A 23,365-nucleotide genomic window follows, 5' to 3' on the forward strand; every position below is an offset into this window, starting at 1 on the left:
TAAATAAAGTGCTAAGATCGAAGACTTACAAATCGAAGATGAGGTAATGGTGGCCTTCCTCCGAGATGCTGTCATGCAGTCGCACTGGGGAACAATTGACGGTCGTGGTTCGCATGGAAAAGAGAAAGAGAGAAAACATGATCTAGAAGTCATTTTTGTTTCTTATGGTTTTCTTACAGATACTGTTTCACTTTAAAACAGTAGCGAAACATGTACGATGCAACGTCAACGTTTAAGTGTGTTGAAAGTCATGTTATGCGTTCGCTAGGTGGCTGAGATACTTGTTGCACACTGCACTAGATCGATATTAGAATACCACATTAATAAAAGCTACATGTCTTGTGTTGCTATGTGGCATGGAGTTACATTTACAATATTGTTAGCTATGTTCATTTTGTTTGCGCTTTCACGGAGATTCAGTATGATTTCATTAGTCACATGTATGTCTTCCTGTTTTTGATTTTCCCGCCACTTCTTTGTTACCATGGTCACCATCATCATGAATTAGTTTGTTTCAGCTGTGTATTGTAAATAACCTTTAATTGTGTCAGCTCATCCTTTCCCTCTGTGTGTAGTCTGGTTAAATTTGCGTTAATGTGTTTCTCTTCTGCCCTGTGTGTTATTGTTGTGTGGATTATTAAAAACTGCATTTGAACTTCATCATCTGTTCCTGCACACCCTGCTGACAAATATATTTTATGGTGGAGAAAAAGCTGTATTATTATTTCTACTTGTAAAAATAATCCTATAAAAAAAACCGGTAAACTACATGGCAGCTGTGATTGCCAGCATCTTTCCGTAAAAATACGGTGTGTTACCGTTTTTGAAATGATTAGCTAAATACCGTATTGTCAGCTACAGTATATAACTTTAATCTAACAGCTATATGCTGTAACACAAAAACAGTAACACGCCATATAGTTACGGTATGATGCTTGCAACCACATCTGCCAGTAGTTTACTGTTTTGTTTTTTTTACAGGATTTTTATTTTTTACAGTGCTCATTCTGATTATGATATGTTAGTTGTCTCTGAGGCATAATACAAACATGTTACTCGCGGCAAATCAAGAAAACCAGAGATTCGAACAATATGATAAATAACTGTTGATTTACAATAACAATGATTCGTTTTCTGTCGATTAATGTTGATAAAAAACTGTTGCTCTCCTGTCTAATAAAACACATAATATATAAAAGCGTCTTTGGTGTTTGGAAATCGAGGGTAGATATGACATCATTGACAGGCGACGCAATGACAATAGCTGATTTCTCTTGATTTAAACATTGTTGGAAACATTTGGGGTAATTTAAATACACAGGTCAACAAAATATATAAAATTGTTCAAGTGTTTTTGGAAATTTTAATCCAAAAATCTTACATATTGGCCTTTGCTTGGAGTCTTTGTATTAGGGTTCAAGCGAAAAGTAATTATCATTTTTATTTACAATGCAATTTATGCTTTTTTCAACGTTCAATGTTGCCTTGACTTCAATAACTTTCCACATAATTAGGCTAGGGTCAGCTGCATTTGCATTCACAAAGCCATTTATGCTTTTTGAAACTGTTTGATCAAGGAAAATATAATTTGATGTGTATTTATTTTGGGGTAAGTCCTATGAAAGCTTTAAAAACCTTAATTGCACAAAGCAACAAAAATGGCCGCCAATAGCCAATCAAATTCCTGCATTTTCAGTTTGTGAATAACTGATCATTATGAAATTTGGTAGATCCATAGAGTCCATATATATTAGACTGTGTACCAAATCTGGTGAGAATCGGCCATTAGATAGCGCTGTAAAACTAATTCAAGTCAACTCTGCAGCTGTAGAGATGCAATAAAGATCTGAACCCTTCCATGCCCATGTGCACATCCACTTCAAATCTCTCTGCCTCTTTTACTAAATAACTTGTCATAAGCCATTTGCCAGATGCAGATCATATTTTAGTATTTACCTCAAAAGGCTACTGACAAAAAGCTAGCAAAAAAAACCAAACGATTAGCAGATATGGGCTAAAAAGAACAGGACAGCATTTTTAAGGAATCGCACATATTGTACATCCGAAGATATCCCTCTAAACCATTTTCAGTGAGAGTTCAGCAAGTAGTCAGTATTACCATAGCAACTGCCTTGCCATGCCTTAGCAACCATTCAGAGCACCCTAGCAACCGGATTATGCCTAGCCATATTTCGGCAACAGAACGAGACATGGGGTGGTCTTTTTACTGAGACTCATACACAATCGTTACGTACACATTAAAAGGGAACTATATGAGGTAACACTGAAGCAATACTCGCATATTCTTTAGGAAATGTATAAAGCACACAACACAGGAGTATTTTACACAAACAGTCCTAATCCTAAATTCTTCAGATCACAGATCAAACTCAGGAGACAAGAAAGCAACCACTTTACATCAACAACAAGTATGTGAAAGTTATTGTCTATGGAGAGTTATATCCTATTGTAGTTCATAGACTCGTCAGATTTATGAGACTCAAAAGCTTTTATTGATCATAATTCATTAAACATATTTCCCTATTGGGCTAATATCCTACAAAATGCAGCTAGTTGTTATTACTCTCCCCCTATACATCTGCAACACAAGTGACAATAGAAAACGGTTTCAGATCCTCAAACCCATCATGCCTTCAATTGGCTTCAATTGGCTATAAAAACAAGTTTATGTTGCGATCTCATTTAGATAGCTTGATAACTTACCGATATTGGAGTGTTTCAGCAGTCTGCAGATCCTAGCCTCCCTGTCCAGCTTCTGGTGATCTAATATATATATATAAAGAGATTTTCACATATATTATAAGAAAAAAACATGAGTACTTTTAGTTTTCAACATTCAAAGTGGAAAATATTAAAGAGTACATATAGCAAAAAAATGTTACACCCCATTATCATTTACATTAAAGAACATAACACTTTACTTGAAGGGTGACATGACATGACATCATGACAAGTCACGAATATGAAGTAGGGTTTATGCATGTTTATGACAACTGTCATTCACTCAATAATGACATTTTTAATGCAAATATGACATTGTTTGAGATGTCTTTGTTATGACAACTTGACATAAACCAATACATCATAACCTGTCAGTGTCTTTGTCATGACAACTTGACATTACTAAGACAACACAACCTGTCATAAACGACCTAACGAATTACGAATTCATGCGAATGAATTCGTAACGAATTCATACGAATTGGCCAATTCGTAAAATATGTACGATTTAACAAAATCGAACTAATTTGTACGGGTGAGGTCGTATGAATTCTTACGAATTAGCCACCTCGTAAAATTCGTACGAATTCCCGTGAGATCGGGTTGAAAAATCACGTGGTCAACATAAGTGAAATGTGATTGACTGGAACTCGCAGAGATTAGAAGTGGGACATTTCAAGTATTTGGGAAATTCTCATTTCGACCTCGCCTCAAACGCAAGGAATAATCAGGGTAACAAGACACAGGTGCGAACAATCAGGGAATCACAAAGGGTAACAGGAACAGAACAGTACAAACTACAAGTCCATATACAACACTAGCAGGGAACAACAACAAAAGAACTTCAACATAAAAGTCCAAACACAAAACAAGGAAACATGTTCATGCTTCATCACTATCATGCCGAGATGAAAAAATCTATGAGGCCCCTCAGAAGAAAGAGGATTTAAAACCCATCATTCCACAGTATGCAACACTTACAAACTCTACATAAGAACACTTACATAAAAAATGTTCCCCAGCTAGAAATGTTTTGTTCTAAAAACGTTCGGGGAACATTACCATGAAGTTCTAATAATATTTTCAGCGGGTAGTTTATTTTGATTCCAAGAATGTTCTCCTGAGGCCCTGTTTACACGAGAACTCTCGCAGGTGAAAACGTAAAAATATTTTATCGGATGTGCCTTTCGTTTACACGGCGACAGCGTTTTTGGGGCTTGAAAACGCAAAAAAAGTGAAAACACCCTCTAGAGTGAAAATCTTTAAAACGCTCCACCGCCGCGTTCCTGTGTAAACGGTAAAAACGCAAAAGTCTGCTTGACAGTGAAGGTTGTACGCAGGCGCGTGGACTTATAGTGTGCACTCCTAGCCACCTGAAGTGCATACTACATTGAATTTCACACACTTTTGCGTCTCCATTTGCACGCGGATTTCCCACACAAAACGCTCGTCTAAACGCAGAATAAAAAGGGATGACACAACGCCACTTTTGCGTTTTCTCTTCAGAATCGTTTCCGTGTAAACATAGCCTAAAAGGAACACAGATGATTGAGCATTATTGAAGACACCTGATGTTAACAAGCAGAATCACTGAAGGGGAAAATCACTATTTTTAAGTCCCCATTATGGTGATCAGTGTGTGCTTTAGTTGGGTCTTAACATCTCAATCCTTTCATGCAGCACAGGTTTCTACAATAGCAGCAACTGACTTTTAAATCACAATAGAGCCAGACCGATATATCGGCCGGCCGATATTAGACATTTTCCCAACTATCGGTATCGGCAGTTATAATGGCCGATAAATGAATATTTCAAAAATAAAATAAAAACAGACGAAACACGCTTCAATCATCTCTCCTTGGCCTGTTAAATTGAAAATGTATGTTTTACAATTTGCAGTATAACATTATCTATTGCTAAATTATGGCTCATCATAGACTCGCTAACTTGACATTGTAATTATAAGGTAGGCAATGTAGGGACTAATTATTATTTTATTTATCAGAACTTTAATATATTTTGATGTTCCTCTGTTCTGTTGTGACAAAAGAAACAAGTTTCTTTTTAAAATGCTTTATCATATTATTTTAGTTAAAACTCATAAATAACTACAAATAACTGTTAGGGAAATCTGTTAATGTTTTGTTGCGCGTTTCTGAGAAAAAAAAAATACATATATTGGCCGATATATCAGAATATCGGATTTTAAAACAAAAAAATATTTGTATCGGTATCGGCCTTCAAAATCCTTTATCGGTCGGGCTCTACAATAATGGCATATGTTTTAGGGACGGGTATATGTAAAGGACGAGCCCGTTCTCATCCCAAAGCGCCATATAGGACGCTTTTGCAAAAGCGTAAATATCCAACGCACATGGCACCCTTTAACGTAAAATGAGACGCAGATATATTTGGGCAGAAGGCGCCCCCTAGTGGTCTAACCCTTACCTTACACCATACCTAAACTTAACCATAACCGAAGCGTCTCATTAGACGTTAAAGGGTGCCATGTGCGTTGGATATTTACGCTTTTGCAAAAGCGTTGTATATGGCGCTTTGGGATGAGAATGCGTTGAAAGGACAACAACCCAGACAGCAATATAGTCTCGACCCTGATCCGGCCGTTGAATCCACACCAGATGTGGCCCGGATCTGAGCCGACACTACATTGCTGTCTGGAAAGGATGTGACAGACTTCAAACAATACATAAGACAGAGCTGTATCTAGGTCAAAGCGAACAAACGTGGCAAATGAGAATTCACCCCCACTCACCCTTATTTAAAATATTTGTATAGCCTAACCCAGGGGTGTCCAAAATCGGTCCCAGGGCCACTTTCCAGAAGAGTTCAGCTCTAACTTGCCTCGACACACCTGCCTTTCTAATAATCTTAGTAAGACCCTGATTATCTGGTTCAGTGACCCTCCAGGATCAGGATTGGACACTCCTGGACTATACTAATATTTTAAATATGGGTGAGTGGGGGTGAATTCCCATTGACCACCTTTGTTCGTCACATACAGTACCTAATGTTGGAAAGCAACTCAAAATATAGCAGTGGATCAAACCTTTCAAACCTTTACCTTAAGATTCTGTTTTGCAGAATATCCCCAGCATTAAGCAAGACAAAATAAGGAACCTAGAAAAATCTGGACAATCCCAAAAAATAGAGGAATCAATTAAACTATATGCAGAATAATAAGACCCCAGGGCCATACGGTTTCTGTGTCGAGCTCTACAAAACTGTCTGGCCTCACTGCTGTTCAATCCTTTTAAACATCCATCAAACCTCACAGTGTCACGGTCATGTTCTCTGTAGTTAGAGAAACACCTAGTGTAACACCTGTTGGTTGGTTGAACCCAAACACGTGTGGCCTTTCAACGGGATTACATAATGTGTGTCGCATCACAGCGAGTGTTTTTTAGAAGTACATAAATGTTTATTTTGTTCATATGATATAATTTGTTCTTTTCATTTTAAATACAACAAGACAGAAATCATAAGAAAAATGATGTTTCAAAGAAAATGTACTTTTTATCTGGAGTTGTTTGGAAAATGTGGAATCTTCAGTTGCTTTCTCAGTTTAGGCGAAACATTACAGCCGTGCTTAGATCAGAGATTCATTTTTCATTTAATAAAACGAACTTTTTGGGAGATTATTCAGATATCTCCACTTTGAAAAGAACTTTGATTTGGGTGGGCACAATACGGTTATTTCCTCTGAGAAGTGCTGAAATCACTGCAGTGTCATCCTACTCATTTGGATGATGCACAAACGCAAAACTCTCTGGAGGATTAAATTTAGCCTTCCTTTTGAGGCTGTGTGTTCGTCAAGCGCTTCTGACACATCTAATGGTTTCCGATTCATACACTCTTAGAAGAAATGGTTCTATTTAGAACCACAAATGGTTCCATCCCCCGCTTCATATATGGAACTCCAAAATGGTTCTATATAGAACCATTTTTTTTTTTTTGGTAAAAGGTTCTATTGGCCAAGTATTGAACCAGGGTTCTATATAGAACCCAGAGGAATAGGGTTGGGTATCGTTTGAATTTGAACGATTCTGATTCCGATTCCGATTCCTTGTTTCGATTCCGGTTCCTAACGATTCTCGATTCCGACTCTTTTAAGAGGCAGGGTCAAAAAAGTTTAGCTAACCATGCTAACCAACGGTCTTTCTGAAGGAAATAATCCTTTCTGAAGGAAATACTCCTTCTGTCACAAATATTCCTTTTGTCACAAATTTTGCATTTTGCCGAGATTTTGTTATTTTTAGAAAAGTGAAGCCACACTTTGGACCGCTGACGTAAGCTACTCATGTTCGACTCGCGCGGTTATACCAACACTTCCGGTAGACGCTTCTTCCTTGGTGTTGTTCAGCGGTTTCTTCTTCAGCTTGGCGGACTGTGAATATCGAAACTAGGAATCGAAATTTGAACTTTTGAACGATTCCTGGAAAAACGAAAAGTTAGTCCCGGTTCCAATCGATACTCGATACCCAACCCTACAGAGGAACCCTTTTTTAAGAGTGTATAGAACCCTTTAGGGGTTCCAAATATGTAGCGCTGATAGAACCTTTTAAGGTTCTATATAGAACCTTTTCTTCTAAGAGTGTACCACTTTTCTTAAGAGAGCAACAAAGTATAGTTAGGCTTGTTCAATAGAAGTTTTTCCTCTGAAACTTTAGGGACTTTTACTTAAGGAAGGAGAATTATTAAGCCATTCAAAAATGTCTACAGCAAATCACATGAAGGTTACCACAAGTTTCTTATTATTAAAGGTGCAATACCTAAGATTTTTGCATTAAAATATCCCAAAATCACAAGGCCAGTGTTATATATTTAGTAAAGATGATAACTCACAATATTCCAAATGTTTCAAACAATGTTTAAATCGCGAGAAAATTGAGATTTTAACCAAGGAAACGGCACGTGTCAGCAGGGGTGAGCTGGGAGTCGCGAGTCAATCGCGTCATATCCGCTTACCTCGGTTTCCGCTCTTACTACGTGTAGTCCTGGACAAATGCGGTAGTTGTAGTTGTGCGTTAGCGTCTATCAAACGACAGCTTGTTTCGCACATTTGTTATGGAATGGAGCACTTCTTTTCATTTATTCTCGGAATGTGAACTGTTGGCTGTAAAGGGGGTCGCACACCGGACGAGAAGCGCCGCGTCACGTTTAGGACAACTCCAGTAACGTTATCGAACACCGGACGCGCACTTTCTCATCAGTGTATGGCCAGCAATATTGTTATGTTTAATGACAGAAAAGGAAGATAATGTCTGTTCTATGTTATTGTACTGTACAATTAAATACAATCGTTGCTGAGTCTGCATTCTGAAAACTTTACCTCAGATCATCCGTTCACAGAATGAATTGAGAATCTCACGTGAAAAATCTAATAATAATCAGTAATTGTCATTCAAGCAGCTGATTTCTGTAAATGACTGCAAAACTAAATGCATAGATATTGCAGCATAGGGCAAAGTCAGGATCCATTAGCAACGGTTTGAGGCAAAAATAATTACAATTTTATATAAAACTATGTAAATGGCGCTCTGTGGCGCAGCAGGGTTTTGAACACGGTCCTGAAACGTTGCTGGGCGCCGCGGACAGACGCCGAATGGCGCCGCCGGTATGTGTACACTTATAGATAATAATGTGTTCGAATAATTATGTGGTGCAACGCGGCGCTGCAGCTTCTCGTCCGGTGTGCGACCCCCTTAACGTTAATTTTGTGAAACTGTAGCTGTGGTTGAATACTTACACGACATGAAAAGATGTGTCAAATGTACATTGCAGACATCCCAAGTCTCCCGGATCTCCCGCATATTGATAGCGTTTCCCTGATGCCCGCAAATTAGTTCAAATCTCCCGGGATATAATGTTAGAGCGAGACATACTGCGCGCATAACATACAGCGCGCTGCGCGTGCACTGTACAGAGGGAGAGACTTTGCGTTTGTGCCTCGCGAACGCGAAAGTTAGCCTTCCCTCCCACCCCCACAATCTTGTTATCGAAATATACCTCCCGGAAATGAATTCTTGCAGGTTGGGATAACTGACATTAAATTGATTTTTTATTTTTATAAAGTTACCAAGGAGGGCCAACCACGTCAACTCCTTGCAAGAGACCTGCCTCTTCAAACCCTCTCCACCATAGCTTCGTCCAGTGACTCGTACAGTAACATCTGTGATAACTAATTTACTTTTAAACCTGACTTTTCTTGCACGGTTATTTCAGTTTAATGAAAAACAAGCATGTCATTAAACGCAATGTTTATAGAAATCGAACTTTACCTCATCCATGACAACTAATTTTCGATTCCCGTCTGATTGATTTATCCACGGTGGAGTTGAAAACAACAGTTCCCATCATTCCGCGTTCCTCCACGGCGTCATCAAGCAAAGCCGTTGTTGTTGTTTTGAATGTAGCGCCCTCTAGCGGCATCTAAATCTTAGGTATTGCACCTTTAAGTTATTGATAATAATAATAGAAAAATTTAAAAACTAGTATTGGCAATGCAATTACACACAATATAATAATATAAATATACTCCAAAGCAACTATAAAAGTTCACAAGGTAAAATAAACACACGTTCAACACAATTTTACACAATATCAAAAAGCAACTTTAAAAAGATACGTCTCTAAAACATGCTAGTTGCCTCTCTCACTTCATTTGCTAGACATTTCCATGTTTTTTGAGCATATAGTGGGAAAAAGAAACACCACCAGACTGTTAAAGATTTGTGGAGAAAAAAGAAAAAACAATTGTGGACAGATGAATGATCTTATGTTTCGTACCTTTTTTTTTGTTTTATCTATCAATGTATTTATAATATATTTACAATTGAGACATAAATAAAAAATGAAGGGTTTATGATCTAATTCTCACTATAAGTTGCTTATTATCATGCAAATGACTAGGATAATGGCTAATTATTAGTACTTATGAGGCACATATTAATGCCTTATTCTGTCATAATTAGTATTCATATTAATCAGCATTAACTAATATTAACTAACAATGATGAGCAATAAATTTTTTTTACAGTATTTATTAAATATATGTTAATGTAGTATCAATAAAACTGTCAGCTCAGGTCCATTAAATAATATTTTAAGATTAATAAATGATTTAAAAGTGTTTTGTTAACAAATTGAAACTTTGAAAGTGTTACCAAATACGTATAGTATATTACTAAATATATATAATATAATAAAGCATTAGTTTTAAAATAAGAATTACTAAATAAAGCAAAATATGCTTGAAACAGAGTATAATTAAAGCCACCAAGACTTGTGTTTAGGCTTTTCTTGGAAACATGCTCTGTTTATTATGGAAAAAGCTCATTTGTAAACCTCTTTTTGAAAAAAGGAATAAATCATGGAGCCTCACAGCAGGAAAACCCAAGTGCCGACTGAGCCAGGAGTTTCCTCAAAGACATGCAGCATTGGTGAAGGGGAGAAACTAAACGTGCTAGTGTGTGTGTGTGTGTGTGTGTGTGTGTGAGAGAGAGAGAGAGAGAGAGAGAGAGAGCTGTGACGGACTGGCCATCTGTTTGGGGTATTCCCTGTCTGTGGCCTGCGATGTATTCATGAACCTGCTGATGAGAAGATCCTGCAACGAGTAATACGTGACTGGGGCAAGGAAAATGCCGCGTCTACACTGGATGTGTGTGTTGCAGTGAATGTTCATTCCAATAAGGCCATTTTATGGGAAGTCTTTCCTCATCCATTTGTCATGTTGTTGAAAGTAGAGCAAGCGTTTATATGTCACAAATAGAATGACCTGAAGGTCTTTTTTCCCTCTTGGTTTCCCCAGTTCTCAGTTACACTACTAATAGTGTGGACAGCTGGTTACTCTGACTATACAAAGAAAGGGAAGTTTTCAGTGTAGACTAAGGGTACGTTTACACGTTAACGATGCGCTTTAAACAAAAACGACTTTCCTTTGAGTTTTTCGCGTACAGACGACATTGTCAAAACGATCCCCATTCACACGGATCCGAGAAAATGACTAAAACCGCTGTATTCTGCAGCCAGGCCAGTAGAGGGCGATGAAACACTCTAGACTGAACCATAGACAGTAAAAGAAATGGACAGAGCGATCTCATTGGAACTCCATTGAGACGATTGAAGCCCATTTTTGGCGATTTTTTAGCACTTCCGTCCCTGACGCGCAGACTCAAACTGAGCTTGACTGCGTAGTGGGACGTGAGTGACCCGTCTGTCTTCTAGTGGCTGTGGCATGAGAAATCTGAATCATTCCCTTCTGAAACATGCAGAGGTGGAGAGTGTGAATAGGAGCTGTCCTTAAGCTAGGAGAAGGAGACAATTCTGCTATTCTGATTAATTATTTTGTCATTTTGCCTCCACGTTTCCCCCGATTGCGTGCGCGCTTCTTCTCCTGTCCATACGGTAATCTCTCTACTGTGCGACAGAGAGTCGCATGGGTATGACGCAATCGTTGGCCTACTTTCACTAAAACTGCTTCTACGGGGCCCTAACATGAGCTACAAGGTAATGGAGCTATTTATACATTGTCGTGTTTCTTTAGAAATAAATAAAGGACAAATGGGGTTTTCAAACGCCTCAGATGTAAAGTTATTCGCTGTCAAAGTGACGCCAAAATGAATGGGAGTCAATGGGAATGCTAACGCAAGTGAAGTTCTGCTACAAGATGTCAGCTCCCGCGAGGCTTCAAGTTCCGGTCGATGGATTACCCCCTTGGACTGAACACGTAACATGCATGTGCATGACGTCATCATCTTCAGAGTTTCGTGTTTTTGTTGTTTACACAGAGACCGGTTTCAAAAACGTGCACTTTGAAACCCTTTTTCTAAAGTTTGCATTTTCAGAATCAAACGGTATAAATGAACTTGACAAAAAATTGACAAGCGCAAACCTTAGTAAATCACATTGTGTGTTTCATTTAAATTGTTTGAAAGGGAAACTTCAACAAATTGAAGTTGGTCTGCTGTCTGCAAACGCAAGGTCTCTCGCTTACCTCTCGGCCGTGCGTGGTTTGTAGCACAATATCTGTCTCGCAGTCGCATGTGCGCTCGCTCTAGATTACAGGATATTTTTACCAATTTGCGGTATAACTAGTCGATCACGAGTGGCTCAACAGGTAGATCTATAGATAAACTCATCTTTCAGGCATTTGACCGACCAGGGGTGTGTTTCCCGAAAGCATCGTTAGCCAACTATGGTCGCAAGTTGGTCGCAATTTCCATTGAACTCTATTGGTAATGACGAAAGTTGCGACCATAGTTGGCTAACGATGCTTTCGGGAAAACGCACCCCAGGTTGACAGCATGAGAAAAGGGAGTTTTAAGGGATCAAATTATTGACTACAGGAAAACTTTAAGTCCATCCATCCATTCATTCTCCAAACTGCTTTTCCTATGTAGGATTGTGAGGATGCTGGAGCCTATCCCAGTATTTCAGGCCGTAAAGGCAGGGAAACAACCTGGACGGATGGCCAGTCAATCACAGGAAAAACACCTGGCTCACCTGCAGACCTTCTCGCTCTTAGGCGACCCAATGAGTCAGCAATTTGAAGATATATACTGTGAACATTTCTGCATGAATCATTGGCCAAATTAGAGCAAATCTACAAAGAAGGGGTGAGCAATGGAAATAGGAAGTGGCTCATCTCAGGAAAACCAGCACCCCAGTGATCCATTTTCCATTTGTAGCAACCTCTTCAGAGAACGACACCTTCAAATATGCCAGTCGCTTCCAATATTAGACCCCCATTAACCTAGAATTTCCTAGTTTTGTCTCTGCTATAGGGAGACAGAGGAATGAATTGAGAAATGTGAAAATGTCAGTGCTGTCTGCCCAAAGTTGGTAAATGCCTAACAGAAACAAGTTTCTTAACAAGTTTGTCAAGCCCTGTTCGTAATAATGTCTGAAAACATGATCTAAATGGAAGTAGTATAAACCCCCAAATATAAAACCAGAAGGACCTACTAGGATATCCATATGCTTGGGGTTGACCTGTTGGTGCACTCTTCAAAAAGCAATAATGGTAGTGCTGCCTTTCTTTCTAGTTATGGCCGACTGTTTTTCCCATAGCAAAACAGTAACAGTGAGAATTTGTCACATGTTTACGGATGAAATCTTCAGTAGGTGAGGTGACTCAAAAACGAACTATATATTTATAAATGCAGTTCAGTTTTTCCCCAGTTAGGGATAGCAATGCATCTTTTATAGTTGAGCTTGAACAGTATGATACATGTAGGCACTGCACATCTGAGGCTGCGGGGGAGTCACTAATATCTTGGCTGTTCTTTCAGATTTAATTGCATACGTACCCTCTGTGGGTTTCTGTTTGAAGATTAAGATCTAGATGTTTAAAGATTTGAATATTTATTGGCATTAATGGTACACTCTAAAAAATGCTGGGTTGTTTTAACCCAACTTTGGGTCAAATATGGACTAACCCAGCCGTTGGGTTAAATTTTTACATTACATTTTTAACCCAACATTTCGGGTTTGTCCATATTTGACCCAAAATTGGGTTAAAACAACCCAGCATTTTTTAGAGTGTAGGTAGGGGATAACTGCCTGTTTTATTAGTAGCCGATATATAGGGTTTATCTGTGATTGTGAGTGTGTTTTTCTGATTATTTTTCTCTCTCGTCTTGAGTGACCTTTCCAGTAAGAAAAAAATTCCACCTCCGCTTAAGAAAAGGAAAGCTTTTGCATACACACAAGAAATGTATGCATGCTCACATGATACAATTGGTGTACATATTTAACAGAAAAAGCCTTTTTTTAAATAATTTTTTGGTCTCTCCGCATTCATTGTGATAGGACAGTTCAGAGTGAGACGAACACTATGATGAATGCAAAAGGCAGTATTTAATAAATACACAGGCAATAATCCACAGGCAAGAAACAGAGGAACTTAAGTAAACATGCAAACAAGGATAATTAACGACACACATCTGAACTGAATGACGAGATAAAATTAACCATGACACAAACTCAACAGGGGAAAAGTGCAAACAGAAACAAGGTCCAAACTAAGTGTGATTGTGACATTACACCCCCTCCCAGAAGGCACAACCTCGCACCGGCAGACGAATAGAGGAGTTTTAGCAGGAGGACAAAGAGCCGGGTGAGGGCCAAACAAATCCAGAGTGGTGCAGGTGGTGAGTTCCAGCTGTAACGCAAAGTTGAGATGTTGTTGCCCAGAGAGAAAAAACAATATGTGGTGTCGGAGGAAAAGACGCAGGAGAGACGAGAGATGGCGTAATTTCCCCGCGTTTAATAAAGTGACTTAAACGTCACACTGATCGGCATACGTGGGGATTGAGTGAGAAAATAAACATTCAACTCTGGTGACTCTGGTGACACAGCTAGAACTGCACTCCACGGTGGCTTTACTGCAGGGAAGAACCAAGGAGGATGGAGTCCAGGCGGTACCATGGGGATGATCAGAAGCGACTGCGGTGTAGGAGGTGGAGCCCACCGCACAGCCGAAGAACCGACGTAGTGTAAAGACATGTACGACCTTGGCGGCAGAGACGGAGCCACAGCGACGACCCCCCGAGGTGTAAGCAGGGATCTGGAAGGTGGGAGGCAGTGCTTGAGGGAGAGAGAAGCTAGCCGGAGCCGTAGGGGTGGAGGGCTGGAGAGCAGTGAACGGCCCACAGGTCCGTGACGAAGGTGATGGGATGTCCGATCCAGGTGGAGCTAACAATCCGAGGGAGCCCGGCGAGGCCGAATGCCCAATGGTCCTTGCTGGAGACGAGGGAGGAAGGAGCACAGAAGCCGGAGTCAGGGTGACGGGTCAAGGTGTACTGAAGAGTTCTGAGGCCGAAGGCGGAGGCACATACTCCCCACGGTCAGGAGGAGGTGGCTCACAGCAGGCACGATGTACAACCAAGCGTGCCGCACAAGTCCTGAAAAGTGAAGCCAAAGTGTCTCGATTGCCCCCGGGTGGTTGGTCCCAGTTTAGGTCATGAACCTGCCCTTCTCATGAAGTCTAATGGGACGCGATGGAATCTAAACAATCAAATTACACTTTAAATAATTTTTTTTTGTCATTTTTAGGCAGTTTGTATCACACTGACGTAAGTTTAAGTGTTCTTTTTTTAAATAAGTTTGCTCTTAGTTAGTTTGATGCTATAAAAACGGGAATGTGACATGGACAGCTGTGATTGACACTTCACTGAAGCACTAACAGACATTTTAGGAATATTTGGGAGGTGATTGGAGGTTCAACTTTAATTTCTACATGCCCATAACGGTTTATTTCACACTGACACAATGAGTTGCTCGGCAGTAAACTGTACTAACCATTTCTGCGAGAGTGTGGATGGGACCTTGACTCCACTTCACATTCACTACACCATAGACTCGGGTCTCACGTTCACTACACCATAGACTCGGGTCTCACGTTCACTACAGCGCAGACTCTGGTCGCGCGTTCACTACTGCTCAGACTCGGGTCCCGCGTTCACTACTGCGCAGACTCGGGTCTCACGTTCACTACTGCTCAGACTCGGGTCCCGCGTTCACTACTGCGCAGACTTAGGTCGCGCGTTCACTACTGCTCAGACTCGGGTCCCGCGTTCACTACTGCTCAGACTTAGGTCGCGCGTTCACTACTGCGCAGACTCGGGTCCCGCGTTCACTACTGCGCAGACTCGGGTCCCGCGTTCACTACTGCTCAGACTCTGGTCCCGCGTTCACTACTGCGCAGACTCGGGTCCCGCGTTCACTACTGCGCAGACTCTGGTCCCGCGTTCACTACTGCGCAGACTCGGGTCCCGCGTTCACTACTGCTCAGACTCTGGTCCCGCGTTCACTACTGCGCAGACTCGGGTCCCGCGTTCACTACTGCGCAGACTCTGGTCCCGCGTTCACTACTGCTCAGACTCTGGTCCCGCGTTCACTACTGCGCAGACTCGGGTCCCGCGTTCACTACTGCGCAGACTCGGGTCCCGCGTTCACTACTGCGCAGACTCTGGTCCCGCGTTCACTACTGCTCAGACTCTGGTCCCGCGTTCACTACTGCTCAGACTCTGGTCCCGCGTTCACTACTGCGCAGACTCTGGTCCCGCGTTCACTACTGCTCAGACTCTGGTCCCGCGTTCACTACTGCTCAGACTCTGGTCCCGCGTTCACTACTGCTCAGACTCTGGTCCCGCGTTCACTACTGCTCAGACTCTGGTCCCGCGTTCACTACTGCTCAGACTCTGGTCCCGCGTTCACTACTGCGCAGACTCTGGTCCCGCGTTCACTACTGCTCAGACTCTGGTCCCGCGTTCACTACTGCTCAGACTCTGGTCCCGCGTTCACTACTGCTCAGACTCTGGTCCCGCGTTCACTACTGCTCAGACTTAGGTCGCGCGTTCACTACTGCTCAGACTCGGGTCCCGCGTTCACTACTGCTCAGACTTAGGTCGCGCGTTCACTACTGCGCAGACTCGGGTCCCGCGTTCACTACTGCGCAGACTCGGGTCCCGCGTTCACTACTGCTCAGACTCTGGTCCCGCGTTCACTACTGCGCAGACTCGGGTCCCGCGTTCACTACTGCGCAGACTCTGGTCCCGCGTTCACTACTGCGCAGACTCGGGTCCCGCGTTCACTACTGCTCAGACTCTGGTCCCGCGTTCACTACTGCGCAGACTCGGGTCCCGCGTTCACTACTGCGCAGACTCTGGTCCCGCGTTCACTACTGCTCAGACTCTGGTCCCGCGTTCACTACTGCGCAGACTCGGGTCCCGCGTTCACTACTGCGCAGACTCTGGTCCCGCGTTCACTACTGCTCAGACTCGGGTCCCGCGTTCACTACTGCGCAGACTCGGGTCCCGCGTTCACTACTGCGCAGACTCTGGTCCCGCGTTCACTACTGCGCAGACTTGGGTCCCGCGTTCAGCGGGAGGTAGGGCGGGGCCAGCGGGTCAGATGATGATGATTCAAGTTCAGGCAGGATTATCAGTGCTGTATGTAACTTTTTTACTCTACTAAAAATACCATAATAAGCGTGAAAATACCATAATATGTTTGCAGATATTTAGAAAACATGCTAAGTTCACATACTCGTTTCTCTGAAAAACACTTCTACAACAAGTTATTTTACTTATTATTTTACACGTTGTCATGATGTTGTCAGTCGGTTTTTGTTTTGGTCTGTGTGACTCCGCCCAGTGCCTGTTCCTCAAGGGAGCGTAACCCCCATCCACAAGGGACACACAACACACAAAAAACAATTGCACTCTCGGGTTAATGGCTGCTGTAAATTTGACCTGCAACAAGAAGGCTCGGCTTTCGACACTCATGATGCTTCAAATCGTTTCCCAGAACAATTAGAGGAAAGCCTCAGTGCTTCATGAGGATTAATTTGCCCATCCCTAGTAGAGTGCACACAAACACTATGATGAATGCAAAAGGCAGTATTTAATAAATACAAATGCAATAAGCCACACAATGAGAACAGCATACAACACATCTAATATAAACGAGACCCAACAGCAATAAACAGAAACAAGGACAATTAACGACACACATCTGAACTGAATGACGAGATCAAATTAACAACCATGACACAAACTCAACAGGGGAAAAGTGCAAACAGAAACAAGGTCCAAACCAAGGCCCTGTTTTCCCGAAGGGAAAAAGTTCCCTCTGGTTGTGCCCTTCGTTTACACGCAAATGGAGAATTTGCCTCTTGAAAACGATTCTTTCCCAAAACCCCGGGCAGAGTGGAGAATTTGGAAACGTTAATTTGCACTTTTGCATTTAAACTGAGAAAACTGCATCTTAGCTGACGTCCCAGTGTGCGACAGAACTTGCACCTTCGTCAAAAGTGTTCGATATTGGCTAACGTTGGCTTGAGCCACTCGTTGTACTGCCACCTACAGGTTTGGCATGCTCTTGACAGCATATACACGGGTTTGTTTAAACAACCACTTTCATGAAAACTGACAAGTGTGCACAATGTTATTTTTGAAAACGGAAAGGGGTGAAATGTCCGTTTATTAAAATAACCAGCCAAATGTTGCCTGAGTGAGATTGTGAAACTATGGCTCTTGAATATGACATATAGGATATTACAGAATGAGAAACGCTGATTTTTTTTTTAACTTAGAAAAACATGGGTGTTTACACATACCTCAGAAGTGCTATTTAAAAGGATTCCAATGACTGAAATTGTGGTTCCTTCTTTGTTTCATCTGGTCAAGATAAAAAAGGCCCATGATGGCACTGTGGGTATTTTCCCTTCACTTTTATACTGACATCCACTACCTCTATCCAACAGGAAGTCGGCCATTTTGGATTTAGTTTAAGACAGGCTCAATACTTTTCTGAATCACACCAAACTTGGTCTGAAAAAAATGTTAAAAAGGATTATTGTTGATTGGCTTTAAATCTAATTCGTCACACACATCACAGAAAAAGTTAAGAAATGAGTGTGGCGGGAAGTGGGGGAGTTTGGCTCTGTAGCGCCATCTATGACTAAAATGGTCTTGCCAGTTTAACTTAAAGTCACCAAACTTGGTGCATATATTGTTCTTATCCATCTAGACATCTTGCAAAAGGACAGTCATTAGCTCTGCCAAACATGTTAACTATTTTGAATTTAATGTGGATTTTTTAAAGACTACTAAACACTTGTTTTGAGAGGTGTGGTAACCGTCGAAGAATAAGCAATCCATACCTTAAAATGATTGAAAAGAAAATGCACAAAATGGTGGTAGCAGAGTATGAAATATTCTTCAATAATTCAATTGTCTGGAGTCAGTTATTTCTTACATAAGATGTGTTTTACAAAAGGTTTTTGCAAAAGTGTGATCCTGTGAACACCTGTTAGGTAGAATACACCTTTCCTCTGACACACGAATACTTCTCGCTACATTGACATTTATTTAACTTTCTAAAGTTCCTTACAAATGAGGGAAGTAAAGTATAATTCGTCTTAACAGCAAAGTGATCCGTCTTAAGGAGGCAGTATCATGAGATGGGCTATAATGCAAAGTCCCAAGATTATTCTGAATACAGGCAAGAGTAGAGATGAAAGCAAGAGAAATGATAGAATATAAAGATATAAAGCATTTTGTTTAATATTCAGAGTTACCTGCAGGATTTCATCTGAGCTTATGCACAGAAATCTGCCCTGGTTAGAAACCTTTTGCAAAAACAAAACCAAAATGTTCAATTCAATTCATTTTAAAGTCGATTGTCTGAGAGAACAGATCTGTCCAAATCCCATGAGTGACAGATGGTCTATAAACAATGAATCATGAGTCATAAATCAACTACTAATATGAACGAGTTATGTGCCCTGTAACTGGTTTAATAGGGTGGATGAGAGAGGTAAAGTTAAAATTACGTCTTAACTACCGATCTAGTCATCTTAGAAGACTAGTTTACCTTCAATAACCACTGCAGAACCTGCCCTTCGTTTCTCAAAAGCATAGTAGCCTAAGTAGATTACAACCAATGGTCTCGACAATCAACTTAGATTATGATGCCTTTGCACAGCCCTGGCTTTCCCACGATATCCACTTTCAGTCAACCAAAAACAAAATGTTGGCAATTTTAAGTGTGCCTTATTATTGACACAGCTTGGCCAGATCTATATGTGAAATTTATGATATAAACCTCTGTAATGTCACTAAATTTGACTCATTGGCATCCAAAAACATTGGCACTCCAGCACTCCTTTTTCCGTTTAACAAACAATTTTATCTAAAATTAAGTTTAAATTTAACAAAGTATTTGGTCTCCACAATTCTTTATTTGACAGTCAATATTTGTTTTTTATTCAGAACGCAATAAATGGATTTAAATAAGAAAATAGACCAAAAAGACCAACATTGTGGCCCGCCTAGACTTAAAGGGGTCCTATTACAGTCTTAATTTTGTTTTTGGGGTGTACTATAATAAAGCTTTTATATTTGATTGTTAAAAAAACATTATTGCTCACATATTTTACATTATTACAGCTCCTCTCTACCTAGTCTGTCTCGAACATGCTGGCCCAGTGTTTTGTGATTGGCAGTACTTAGCATGTGTAAATGTCATGGCACTTCCTATAACTGCGAGTTGTATCTGCTCAGGTGTAAATATTAAGTATGGCATCAAATTCAAACCAATTAAAGCCTGATTCAGAGTTTAGAATGTTAACAAACAAGAGGATCGTCCAGAACGGATTTCACAGGACACTTCAGAGGGGTATGTTTATGTTGTTGTTGTTTTAATTTTCTTATACATTATAGATACGTTATACACCATTTAATCATGATAGTTGTCGGAAAACTATGGTAATACAAACAGTGACTGATCAACAAAACCACGGTTAATTTTCCTAAGGTGCGGTGAACAGTCTTACAAAAGAGAGAGTTTACAGATGCTACAGTAAACACTACTGCATATCAACACTAATAAGTTTGTCAGCCTTAAGCCTGGTTCAGATTACACGATTTTAGCCCGATTTTGGCACGATCCGTTTGACATAGGGTGTCGTGGGGATTCGTAAACGACATTCGTTTACATCATCTCGTATAGTGTGCCATAGTGGGCGACAACCACCTACGTCGCGTCAGCGATGCTTCACGACATCCCGACAAAAAGACTAGCATGTTTAATTTTTTTAACTGTCGTCCACGACGATTCCGTCACATGTATGAGTTTGACCAATAGGAGCACAAGCTTTTCCGTACACAACTTTCAAAAATGGCGAAACGAATGAGAGACGATGGTGCTACGTTAAAACTAAAAATATATAAGAAAACAATATTTTACCTCAAGTTCTCTTTGGAGGATTGACAGCCCATTGTGTCCTCTTCGAGCAAATCAGGAACGTGTCCATTGTCGGGTTTTCTTTGTTGTTGTTTTTTACTTTTTTCTGAACACAGGACAACTAATACAACGCTCACCGCTTCAGTTTGTTTACATTCGTTTCCGGAAGTCACTCGCTACTAGTTTTGCGTTAAAGACGGCAAGCGATGACTGGTCAGGAAGCAGTGTTGGGTATAGTTACTCTAAAAAAGTAATTAATTACTAGTTACTAATTACCTATTCAACAGTGTAATTAGATTACTGTACTAATTACTCTCTTTAAAAAGTATTTAATTACTTTTAATAACTTTCAAAATCCCAATCTCAACGAGCTGAAATATACAAGGATAGACATGAATCTGTTTTAATTCTTTTAAATAAATACTATAAAATTGCATGAATTATCCTTAAACTGACCAAGGTGGAGAAGGTTACATTATAAAAACATACTTTTTAACATCAGACAATACATTTTATTATATATATGGGATTAAAATATCCCCACATCATCACACACCTTCCATCACACCTATAGATTGGCATGGTTTTACTTCAGTTAGCCAAATAGCTGGTTTGATTTGCATTGAAAGATGATCTTATCTCTAGGCGAGGTGGAAGGTGTGTGATGATGTGGGGATATTTTAATCCCAAATACCAAAGGAAATTTATCAGGATGCATATTATCCTGGATCCATGAAATAACTGGCTTTTAAAAATAAAAATCTGCCTGACTCTATGGGAATTTAACATAGGGGAGCCCTGACTTATGCACCCTGTATTTGAAGGAAAAACATTTATTTATTTATGATACATTATTCATTCACAAAGAAAATTGGTGTCCTTAAAGATTGGAGTTTTCCTCATTTTTCTAATTAAGATCAATATCCAAAAGATGATTTTTTATTCCTCTTTTTAGGCAACTTTAGCATGGGTGCCAACACTTATTCACACCACTGTACCTGGGTTACACCCCTACTCTATTTAGAAGGACATCCAGTTTAACCAGTCAGGACCCGGTTTAACGTCTGCTCTTTGACAGTATGTGCCCCCGTCACTACACTGGGGCATTAGAACCCACAGGGTGAGCGCCCCCTGCTGCCCTCACTAACACCTCCAGGAGCAAACTGGTTTTCCCAGGAGTCTCCCATCCAGGTACTGACGGACTCACCCCTACTCAGCTTCAGTGGGTGACCAGTCTTGGTCTACAGGGTGATATGGATGCTGAATCATAACGAAAATCATATAAGGAATTGAACTGCAGCACTTTCATAACCAAAAGAGATAGGAACGTCCCTATTGTTCTGTAAAGTTTCGGGATTTTTCGTTACCTTTAGAGAAATTTTAGGGATTTTTTTGCAAGGTCGCGATCGCGTCCCCTCTTACATGGGTAGATATTTTAGTGCATTCAGGTGTGTTCTGGCTATAGTCTGGCTTTCTTATGTCAGTCAGTTCAGTTGTGTTCCCCTGGGTTTCCATTACCACATAACTCTCTTTCTTTGAGTGATGCAAGCTGTGTGCCAGTGCAGAAAACAGCGGGCTAAAGTGCTTTCTCCACCACTGATTCTTCCCTGATTTCTTCTAGCAAGTTTCCTGTTGTGGCCACATCTAGTGCGGCCGGCTACAGTGTCTTCAAGCAAGGTCTCTGGAGATGCACTTGTAGCCTTGAGAATGTCCGTGCTCGGCTATAATCTTGCGTATGACCTCCGATAATTCTCTTGTTTTCTTTGTGTTGTTCATGCCCATTGCAGTACAAACATTAACATAAAACAGGAGAACGAATCATTTTCGCTGTGCAAACTGGCTGAGTTCATGATTCTTTCAACTCACCAAAAGAAAGTTCAATTAGAAGACTAGAAGACATCAATATTTTCCAGGCCATTTTAGGAATCTCATACATATAGGGATACCAAATTATGTTTTAATTCTGGAATATTTTTTTTTTTTTTTGTGCATTTGTGGCTATGTGTGCCATGATGAACCGAAGAGGAGATTTTCACATTATTTTCTCACTAAATGTACTCAGTTTTTTTTTTTTCATGCACAGAAACAGAATATATATTACTATTATAAAGTAATAAAAAAACCACACATATAATGTGCTTAAATTGGTTGGCTATTGAAGACTGATGGAGAAGCTGTTACCAGCAATAATGGATCTCATGCACACTCATTGTTTAAAAACCCATTAAAACAACAATGCAAGTACAGTAGCTACTATTTGAAGCATATAATATGATGTGTGCTCGGCAACATGGTGTAGGAGGTGTGCGGCTGCCTTCAGGGTATATCACTGCCTCCTACTGCTCTACTTGACTTTCAGCTTTTACAATATCAGCTTCCAGGGAGAGAGACATACTTTCTTTTACAGCTATGACAATCATACAACATTTGTACAGATATTTCTTTAAAAATGACAAATGCATAGTGCATTCTCCAAGATTCGTCCATTTAGTCGTCTAGTTTCTTCATGCGAACCCTCCGGTTCAGTTCCAAAAAAGCATATTTCTCTATCACAATATGAATGGAAATCTTAAACAAAATGTGAAAGTTCAGTGCTTATACAGTACCTGACAGTTTCTACTCATTTAAAACAATATGTCATATCTAAATAAAGGCAACACATCTGCATTTGAGCACTTTGGGGTTTAATACTGAATTTGTCTTTGCCACTTGACCTGAACACAGCATTCATACGTCATATAACCCAATATATTCAGTTTTCTTGTGTAGGAAACTCCCTGCCAATAAATGTAAATGAAAGTGAATGATTGTTATGAGGTAAAAAAAAAAAAAGATGTATGACTTGGGGCCA

The 23,365-nt window shown here is 40.4% G+C and overlaps 1 protein-coding gene across 2 annotated transcripts in view; it reads right to left on the reverse strand.

The window, feature by feature from the left end:
- The window catches only part of camk2a (calcium/calmodulin dependent protein kinase II alpha), a 54,623-nt gene that overhangs the window by 27,684 nt on the left and 3,574 nt on the right, over positions 1 to 23,365 (reverse strand). For both annotated transcript variants that reach the window (XM_039663582.2, XM_039663580.2), the window contains exons 3-4: positions 2,725 to 2,784; positions 30 to 84 (exon numbers count right to left, since the gene is read on the reverse strand). In XM_039663582.2, the coding sequence (XP_039519516.1) occupies positions 30 to 84; positions 2,725 to 2,784 (115 nt within the window). The remainder of the gene's footprint in view (positions 1 to 29; positions 85 to 2,724; positions 2,785 to 23,365) is intronic.

The sequence above is a fragment of the Pimephales promelas genome, chromosome 19 (assembly GCF_988280905.1).
Source record: "Pimephales promelas chromosome 19, fPimPro1.hap1.1, whole genome shotgun sequence".
NCBI lineage: Eukaryota > Metazoa > Chordata > Actinopteri > Cypriniformes > Leuciscidae > Pimephales > Pimephales promelas.